The following is a 10,690-nucleotide window of genomic DNA, read 5'->3' as shown; positions in this document are numbered from 1 at the left end:
AGAATTTCCTCCTTTTTATGGCTGGATAATATTCAGTTGCTTTTCCATGCCTTCTTTATCCATTCACCCATTAAGAAAACCTAGATTCTTTCCCATATGTTGACTGTTGTAAATAATGCTGCTGTGAACATGGGTGTGTAGATATCCTTTTAAATTAGTATTTTCATATCCTTTGAATATATTCCCAGAAATGGAATTGCTGGGACATAGGGTGGTTCTGTTTTTAGCTTTTTGAGAATTCCTCTGTATGGTTTTTGAGAAGATTTTCCTGTGTGGTGACTGGGTCATCTGTGGAGGAGTGCCATCAGTTCTGTGGAGGTTTCCCCATCCTGCTTGACTGGATGAGGGCACAGGGGTCAGAGGAACTAAGGCTTCTGTTGTGGAGAAGAATTCATGCTGAGATAGCTTAAAAATGAAGCTCTCTATCTCCTCTTAATTCTCTTGACTTTTTCCTCGATTACGAGGAGGCAGTAGAGCCTGGCTTAGAAGGTAAGTCTGGGCTTCCTGGCCAGCATCCTCCTAAGAGCCGCCTTCACCTCCTGGTTCTTCAGACTGTAGATAAGGGGGTTCAGTAGCGGGGTCACCACACTGTACTGCATGGATAGCACTTGCTCCAGGGCTGAGCCAGAAGCTGGAGTCATGTACCTTGAAGGGAATTGCACAAAGGAATAAAATGAGCTCAGGACAGTGGCCACAATGCCATTGCCAGCCACGGTCCATCCCATCCCAGACTGGCCCAGAGGGTCCTCAGAGCTGAGTCAACTATCAACTCAAAATGGCTGTATTATCAACTATCAACTAGACATGGCTGTATTATTAGTGAGAAGTCAGTTATTTTTGCCCTCAAATGCCTCCATATGAGAGTGATATTATGCAAAATGTTAGAGGAGTTTCCAAAGAAAAAGGAAGTTCTTCAGCATATCAAATGGTACAGGTTAGACTAGAACTAAAGAAAATTTCAAGCATTTCTGTAGCACTTCACAGTTTTCAAAGTGACTTTCCTTAATAGTAATAATGATAATAGGAGGGTTTTTTTTCTTCTTCTTTTCCCTATATATGCATGTTTCAATCTTGTGATGATTGTTCCTTACAAAACTAAATGCTAGTCCAATAATGCTATCATTTTCCTAACATTTATGACTCTGAGAAATACCCCCAAATCACAGCATGTTATTTTTCTAATGCTTAGTGGAACAATCATTTGTCCTTTTAAGCACATTTGTCTTTGGCTTAGAAAATAATGCAAGCTATGTAATTAAAATGAAAGATAAATATGTGTTCAGCATGAGATATGAATCCAAAATAGTAATACTAAAATTTTTAGCGTATCTTAAGTGTCACAAGGAGTATTTCCCAAAGAAGCATTAAATTTTATTTTTTTTGCAATTGTGCCATTTTCATTGGAATGTTCTTTGTGGGTTTTGCATGCTTAGTTAAAAAAGATACTCATTTTCTCATTTTTTATCTTTTAGTTTATTCCTCCAAACATTTCTGTGAAGTGGGTGGGAGTAATTTTATTATACCTTTATGGCAAACGAGGAAACTGAGACAAAGAAAGCTGGAGAGATTTGCTCTCAGGCTCAAGTGAACTCTTCTAGATCATTCCTTATCCTTTCCCTCTCCTGACTTCTCTCCAAGTAACAACCAGATGAGGAAAGTATGGAGTAACTTGTGCAAATCCATCTCCAGTTCACTTGGAAAGAGCACAGGCCATTGGTTACTTTGTTTCCTGGGAATAAGGATTCATCAACTACAGCTGTTTATGCTTGAGAGAAACTTGGTAGAAAAGGGGTTGAGGTTTCAAGTTGGTGAGACTTGGTTTATATTTTGATTTGATTCCTAGCTTGTTCTGGCAACTTTGATAAAGTACCTGGTTACTTCAGAAACTCAGGTTTCTAACTGGAAAATGAGGTTAATAATATTTCTTTTGTGATGTAATACATATTAAAATTGAGCTTAACTGTGTAAAAATTAAACTCTCAGAAAGAAAATGGATATTTTATAATTTACACATCTAGTCCACAAAAGAGCCATAAATAGGACCCAGGACTTCTGAATTCCAGTACAGCTCTTTTCCTGCTACTTTGCAATGTTTTGTTCTGTAGTTCAAGGTTACGTTAGAGTGACAAATATCCTGCATTTACATTCCGGAGGTCTAACAATGACATACCTGAAAATTCCTGAACCGTAAAAGATGGTGACCACAAGAACATGAGATGAGCAGGTAGAGAAGATCTTGTTCTGACCTGAGGCAGAGTCAATCCCCAAGGCTGTCATGATGATATGAGTGTAAGAAACCAGCACTAGGACAAAGGTGCCAAGGCCCAGGACTACCATGGTGGTCAGGATGGAGGCAACGCTCATGTAGGGGTCAGAACAGGCCAACAGGAGCACTGGAGGAAACTCGCAGGCAAAACTGCGGATGAGGTTGGGGCCACAGAAATCCTGCTGAGCCAGGAGGATGGTGTTAAGTAGGCCAGTCCCCATTCCTATGGCCCAGGAGGCTCCCACTAGGCCAATACATATCTTCTTATTCATGGTCACCACATATGACAGGGGGTGGCACACAGCCTGGTACCGGTCATAGGCCATGACTGAAAGGAGGCAGGTTTCAGTGCCCCCTGAAAATATGACCAAGGAGATCTGGGTGAAACACTCTAGGAGGGTTATTGTCTTCTGCTTGCAAAGCAGTTTCTCTAGCAGCTTAGGCACAATGACTGAGGAATAGAAGGCATCCAGGAAGGAGAGGTGACTGAGGAAGAAGTACATGGGGGTGTGGAGGTGGGAGTCAGTCCTGATCACCAGCAGCATCAGCAGGTTCACTGTGAGGATCAGGAGGTAAATCACCAGGAATATTACAAAGAGTACTGCCTGGATCTGAGGGTTGTTGGATAGTCCTTGGAGAACAAACGCAGTGACTCTGGTTGTGTTGCCAACTTCCATGGAGCATTAGAGATTCCCTTCAGAGGGACAAGAACAGAAAAGAATGTTCCAGGGTGCTATGAGTCTCAGAGCATGGCTGGGAATGAGGTGTCATGAATAAAGCTTTAGGACTGACCAAGGACAGTTCGTGTAGCAGGGGCAACCTAGCCATGTCAGATCTCATCAACCCTGCCCAGCTCAGGGCAATAATCTATCGGATAAGGTGGAGAAGGTGAGAAGGAAGAGTGTAGAGAATCAAACCTAGGAAGGAGAAGAGAAAAGACATTATTCAGACTGAAGAAGGAAATGAAGGGAGTGGAAATAGTCTCCAGAGCACTGAGAAGTGCTGTTGTCCAGTTACAAAAGCAACAGAGTTCAAATCACAGGAAGCCTCACAGGCATAGTGAGTAAGCAATAAAGATTTTGGCCAACCATCTGACTGGTAGTCCACGATGCATGTTGAATGATTAATAGAAGTATTGTGACAGTTGATGATGGCACAGGACCTTTCTCTCTCACTGTAAGTTCATGAACAAGTCATTTGCACTTCTTATTTAAAAAAAAAAAAAACAGTCTTGGAAAACTTTAGATGGTTTCTAAAGTCCATACCACCTTAGAAATTCTGAAGAATGCGGATGAACTTCCCTAATGGGCCATGGCTGAGATGCTGCACTCCCAATGCAGGCAGCCAAGGCTCAAACCTTGGTCAGGTAACTAGATCCCACCTGCCTCAACTAAGTGTTCTCACAGCACAACTAAAAATCCCCCATACCTCAAAACGAAGATTGAAGATCTTGAGTGTCACAACTGACTCAGTGCAGCCAAATAAATAAATAAATATGAACAAATATTTAAACAAAACAGATTGGAGACAATCTTCCTTGGATATCTCTGGTACTAAATGGAAATTTCTCCCCTTCTGTGTCAACCCATACAGAAGTGGCAGAGTCATAGTCTGGTTTCATGGGAGCCAGGCATGAGGAAGCCCTCAAATTGGAGGTGAGGGCTGTGCACATCAGTTATTCCAACAGTTTCCCATTCCAGGATTTCTGTGAATTTATAATGTTCACTGTTTGCACAGTAATCTCAGGAATTAACACTAGAATCTATGAAAACAATGAATTCTCTAAGTTGGTACCAGAGGATTTGGATAAAGCTAAGTCAAATTTGAACCACCTTCTGTGCATCACAGAGACAGTAATGTGACAGTAAAAAAAAGAGCAGAGAAAAAAAGACTCCCTAGAATACCTGGTAAGATGGACAGTGAGAGGGGTTAGTCCAGACCACAGGAACACCAAGTGATGGCCTCTCTCCCCTTGGAGGCTAACTCAAGAGGATGATGAATGAGGATCTAGTTACTATTTGTGGCTTGTACACTCACAAGTTCCCAGATTGGACAGTTTTAGAAGATGTAGCTGAATGAGAAGGATATTTTTCTTCACCTGGGTTCCTTAGGCTAACAAGAGATGTTCTCCGTGGAGGATACCTGAATGGCATTCTTTTTAACACTGGAGCAAAGCCACAGATAGAAGTAAGGCTTCATGTGGTTCCTTCAACTTTCCCTTAGAAGATGCAGAGGTGGGGTTTCTGAGCAAGGAAATATTCCTATAGTCCTTCTGTCCAATGGGATGACTTCTGACTCTGCTTCCAGAATAACAATCGCTAGAGGGACTTTATCTCAGCTTTAGACCTTGGAAAATGTCTAAAGGGTCCCTGGAGAGGCCCTTAGGAAGGAGGCACGCTCTGATCTGAATGAGTTCTCCAGGGCCAGCTCTTTCTTCCCTGTATTAGTCTTGTTTCCGAGAGTTGCATCATCTAAGAGGTACCCTTGGGTGGCCAATAATTTCTAAAGAAAAAATATAATAGAGTTCTAAGGTTTCTTATTTCAAAGCTTGGAATTCCTACCCTTCTTCCCTCCCTCCTTCCATTCGTTCTCATTTTGTTATACTTTAAATGATATTTATGCTTATAAAAATAAAATGATGAAACATTTAAGATGAAAAAGATATTGAAGTTATTTTGTACACTTCTATATAACCAAGAGATCACTGAACAAATTTAAAAAGAAATAAAAATACCTAGAAGCAAATGACAACAAAAACATGACAACCCAAAACCTCTGGGATGCAGCAAAACACTTCTAAGAGAGAAGTTGATAGCAATATAATCTTACCTCTAGAAAAGAGAAATACATCATATAAGCATCCTAACCTTACATCTACTGCATCTAGAAAAAGAAGAATGAAAACCCCCACAGTTAGTAGAAGTAAAGAAATCATAAAAACCAGAGCAGAAATAAATGAAATAGAAATGAAGAAAAAGAAAGCAAAGATCAGTAAGAGAGAAAGCAAAGATCAGTAAGAGTAAAAGCTAGTTCTTTGAGTAGATAAACAAAATAGATAAACCATTAGTCAGACTCATAAAGAAAAAAAGGGAGAGGACTCAAATCAATAAAATTAGGAATGAAAATGGAGAAGTTATAGCAGACAATGCAGAAATACAAAAGATCCTAAGAGAATACTACCAGCAACTACATGCCAATTAAATCGGCAACCTTAAAGAAACAGACAAATTCTTAGAAAAGTACAACCTTCCAAAATGAACCAGGAAGAAATAGAAAATATGAGCAGACCAATCAAAAGCACTGAAATGGAAACTATGAAAAAAATCTTCCAACACAAAAGCTCAGGGTCAGAAGCTTTCATAGGTGAATTCTATCAAAAGTTTATAGAAAAGCTAACACTTATCCTTCTTAAACTCTTTCATTAAATTAAAGAGAGAGTAACACTCCCAAACTCATTCTACAAGGCCGCCATCACCCTGATATCAACACCAGACAAAGATACCATAAAAAAAGAATTACATGCCCATATCACTGATGAACTGGATATGGAACAAAGGACTGGTTCAAAATGGGAAAGGAGTATGCCAAGGCTGTATATTGTCACCCTGCTTATTTAACTTATATGCAGAGTACATCATGCTAAATGCTGGGCTGGATGAAGCAGAAACTGGAATCAAGACTGCTGGGAGAAGTATCAAGAACCTCAGATATGCAGATGACACCACCCTAATGGCAGAAAGCAAAGAGGAACTAAAGAGCTTCTTGATGAAAGTGATAGAGGAGAATGAAAAAGCCAGCTTAAAACTCAACGTTCAGAAAACAAAGATCATGGCATCCAGTCCCATCACTTCATGGCAAATAGATGGGGAAACAATGGAAACAGTGACAGACTTCATTTTCTTGGGCTCCAAAATCACTATGGATGGTGACTGAAGCCATGAAATTAAAAGACGCTTGTTCCTTGGAAAAAAACTATGACAAACCTAAATAGCGTATTAAAAAGCAGACACATCACTTTGCCAACAAAGGTCTGTCTAGCCAAAGCTATGGTTTTTCGAGTAGTTATGTACAGATCTGAGATTTGGACCATAAGGAATGTTGAGGGCCAATGAACTGATGCTTTTGAACTGTGGTGCTGGAGAAGACTCTTGAGAGTCCCTTGGACTGCAAGGAGATCCAACCAGTCCATCCTAAAGGAAATCAGTCCTGAATATTCATTGGAAGGACTGATGCTGAAGCTGAAACTCTGATCCTTTGGCCACCTGATGGGAAGAGCCAACTCATTGGAAAAGACCCTGATGCTGAGAAAGATTGAAAGCAGGAGGAGAAGGGGGAAACAGAGGACGAGGTGGTTGGATGATATCACTGACTCAATGACATGAATTTGAGCAAACTCTGGGAGATACTGAAAGACAGGCGTGCTGCCGTTCATGGGTCACAAAGAGTCGGACATGACTGAGCAACTGAACACAACAATCACTGATGAACACAGATGCAAAAATCCTTAACAAGACACTAATAAACTGAATCCATCAACACATTAAAAGGATCATATACCATAATCAAGTGGGATTTATGGCAGGGATGCAAGGATTCTTCAATATATGCAAATTAATCAATGTGATATACCATATTAACAAACTGAGAGATAAAAATCATATTATAGTCTCAATAATTGCAGAAAACTCTTTGGACAAAATCCAGCACCTATTTATGGTTGCTTCTGTTTTTAAGGCTGAATTATATTACTTTGTGTATATGCCACATTTAGTTTATCCATTTGCTCCTGTGGTTAATGCTGCTATGAATATAAGTGTACCTGTATCTTTTCTAGTCCCTGCTTTCAGTCCTTTGAGTATATATCCTGATGTGGAATTGATTGATCATACTTTAATTCTAGGTTTAAGTTTTTCAAGAACGGCCATACTATTTTCCACAGTGGCCGGATCATCTTACTTTATTCCTTCTATGGTCAATAATGCAGCTGTTTATGGATGTACTCCATTTTGTTTATCCATTTATCCACTGATGGACATTTGCCTTGTTTCTACCTATTGGCTATTGTGAACAGTGCTGTTATCAATATATCTGTACATCTGTTATCATTTCTTTGGGGGTATATATCTAGGGGTGGAGTTGTTGAACCGTATGTTAATTGCATATTTATAGTCTTAACCTAGGTTACATCTTTTCCATTTTTTCAAATAATGTTTAAAAGTTCCAATTTCTGCACACTGTTGCAAATCTATGTTATTTTTAGATTTCTTGATTTTAACCATTTTAGAGTATGTGAAGGAATTGTTGCATTGCTGTTTTAATTTGCATTTCCATCATGACTAATGTTGTTTGACATGTTTTCATCTACTTGTTGACTATTTGTATGTCTTGTGTGGAGAATGGCCTACTGAAATCATTTATTCATTTTTAAACTTGACTTGTTTGTCTTTATGTTGACAAATTGCAAAAGTTCTTGATATACTCTGGATAATGATACATCAGATAAATAATGTGCAAATATTTTCTTAAATACTGTGGGCTATATTTTCACTTTCGGATTGTAACTTGTGATGCAAAAAGGTTTTTAATTTTGAGGAAGTCCATTTTATCTATTTTTTCTTTCATTGCTTGTGCTTTGCTCTCAGATCTAAGAAATCACCACTAAATTCAAGATTTATCCCAATGTTTCATTGGAGCGTTTATACAGTCATCCTTTGGTATCTGTGGAGCATTGGTTCAAATCCAGGCACATCAAAAGCCATGTGTGCTGAAGTCTCTTATGTAAAATGGCATAGTGTTTCCATATAACACAGGCACATCTTCCTATTTGCTTTAAATAATTTCTAGATTACTACGTCAGCTAATATAATGTACATGCTATATAAAGATTGTAATTACAATGTAAATACTATGTAAATATTTGCAGTTATATGGCAAATTCTAGTTTTACTTTTTGAAACATTGTAATTTCTTTCTCCTAATATTTTCAATCTGGAGTTGGTTGAGTCCATGGATATGGAACCTGTGGATATGGTGTGTTGGTTGTAATTTTACTTCTTAACATTCAAGTTTTTTTATGTATTTTGAGTTACTTTTTGTATATGGTAGAGGGAAAGAGTCCAGTTTAGTGTGGATAGCAAATTGCCCAGCACCATTTGTTAAAAACACCATTTTCCTGCAATTTAATATTGTTAACTATTGTGTAAAATCAGTTTACCATAGATGGGTGGGTTCATTTCTGGGGTCTCCAATCCATTTCATTCATCTGTATGTATGTCTTTATTTATTTATTTATTTATTTTTCTTTCACTTTTCTTTTTTTTTTTTTATTTTATTTTTTAACTTTACAATATTGTATTGGTTTTGCCATATATTGAAATGAATCCGCCACAGGTATACATGTGTTCCGCATCCTGAACCCTCCTCCCTCCTCCCTCCCCATACCATCCCTCTGGGTCATCCCAGTGCACCAACCCCAAGCATCCAGTATCGTGTATGTCTTTATGCCTCATAGTTTCATAGTGTTTTATTTGCTGTTGCTTTGTACTAACATGTACAAATGGGAAGTGTGAGCCTCCGGGTTTGATTTTCTTTTTGAGATTGCCTACTCCTGTGACAGTCTTCTTTTTTGGTGTCAAGCACACCTCTTACTTCATTGTCTTGGATTCCGCATCAACTGTGGGACTTGATGATACAGAGCAAGAGGATGTTAGAAATTTTCATCATCACTAAATTCACAGATAGCTTATTGAAGTTCACGGGTAGATATTCTGAGCTCTTTGGGGATCTTGAAGTCTAATACTCTGGCATTTTCAGAGTAATTCAGTTGATGAAGTTGGTAATTCCTCTGGTGATGCCTGAGAAAAGCAAAGGGAGTCCTTACCTAGGGGGAGGCATTATTGTATCGGATTTCTCATATAGAAAGACAACAAGCACAAATCTCTAGTTCCGAGAAGGACCAGGGAACAGAGACACTCATTACCTTTCTGGGTAATACTTAGCTCTCTCATCCCACCTCCCCCCGATCCCCCCGCCCCCTGTAACTTCTGCCAGAGTTCCTGGATGATGACCTTACTGATGACATTATGTGTGTCAAGAAGATTCTGGATAAAGTAGGAATTAACTACTGGAGAGTCCCCATTCTATTTTCTACTTTACCCTCCTCTCCTTCTTCTGAGCTCTTTAGTTCTACTACCATAGCCCTTTTTCTTTATCTCCTGGTATTTTAAGCTAGAAAGTAGTCTTCTAAACAAAAATCATCAAGCAGACTCAGGTTTCCAATTTTCAAGCCTTACTTACTTCACTTCTGTTTCACAATTTTCCTAACAAGGATTCCCTAATAGAGGGCTGAAACCCAGGGTTTCCTTCAGCGGGTCTTGCACATTTAATTTGACTTGCTTAGACCTAAACCCTAAGGCAAGCTCTTTGTACCACGGCCCTACTATCTTCTTGGAGTTTAAAAAAAAAATGGAGGTGGCTCAGTGTCTCTTGCCAGCTGGCCAGGAAAATCTTTTTGGTTTTAATTTTCACCCTCACTCTTCCACCTCAGCTTTCCTGGGGACAAAGGTAGATGGAAGTCGAGCTAAGATCCTGTCAGTCAACTTGCCTTGTCTCCTTTTTGATCAGGTTGGCCCATAAAGCATTGTGTTCTGAGAAGCTGGATCAGCAGCTCTGTGAGAAGCTGTGAACACCTGCTGTCTTTGCTGCTTCTGCCTCTTTCTATTCCTGGAACTCCTCTTCCCTATGGCTACCTTATTCTGCTTCTTTGTACTTTCTTGAAGCTAATTTGTGTCTGAGCCCTGGGCCCTGTAGTGACACCATTGGACATGCAGGGACTATGCTCCAGGGATATGTTACTGGTGCTCTGACTTTTTTTTTTTCCCTTTCTTTTTTTTTTTAAATTTTACTTTATTTTTAAAACTTTACATAATTGTATTAGTTTTGCCAAATATCAAAATGAATCTGCCACCGGTATACATGTTTTCCCCATCCTGAACCCTCCTCCCTCCTCCCTCCCCATACCATCCCTCTGGGTCATCCCAGTGCACTAGCCCCAAGCATCCAGTATCGTGCATCGAACCTGGACTGGCATCTCGTTTCATACATGATATTTTACATGTTTCAATGCCATTCTCCCAAATCTTCCCACCCTCTCCCTCACCCACAGAGTCCAAAAGACTGTTCTATACATCAGTGTCTCTTTTGCTGTCCCGTACACAGGGTTATTGTTACCATCTTTCTAAATTCCATATATATGCGTTAGTATACTGTACTGGTGTTTTTCCTTCTGGCTTACTTCACTCTGTATAATAGGCTCCAGTTTCATCCACCTCATTAGAACTGATGCAAATGTTTTCTTTTTAATGGCTGAGTAATACTCCATTGTGTATATGTACCACAGCTTTCTTATCCATTCATCTGCTGATG

At 39.4% G+C, this 10,690-nt stretch overlaps 1 protein-coding gene across 1 annotated transcript; it reads right to left on the bottom strand.

The window, feature by feature from the left end:
* Positions 1 to 482: 482 nt before the first annotated feature.
* LOC113893569 (olfactory receptor 8S1-like) lies at positions 483 to 2,943 on the bottom strand. The gene is made up of 2 exons (XM_027543491.1): positions 2,171 to 2,943; positions 483 to 645 (listed from the first exon to the last, which is right to left on the bottom strand). The coding sequence occupies exons 1-2, from the start codon at positions 2,941 to 2,943 to the stop codon at positions 483 to 485; spliced, it is 936 nt and encodes a 311-aa protein (XP_027399292.1).
* Positions 2,944 to 10,690: the final 7,747 nt, after the last annotated feature.

The sequence above is a fragment of the Bos indicus x Bos taurus genome, chromosome 5 (assembly GCF_003369695.1).
Source record: "Bos indicus x Bos taurus breed Angus x Brahman F1 hybrid chromosome 5, Bos_hybrid_MaternalHap_v2.0, whole genome shotgun sequence".
NCBI lineage: Eukaryota > Metazoa > Chordata > Mammalia > Artiodactyla > Bovidae > Bos > Bos indicus x Bos taurus.
This window is presented reverse-complemented; position numbering and strand designations above follow the sequence as displayed.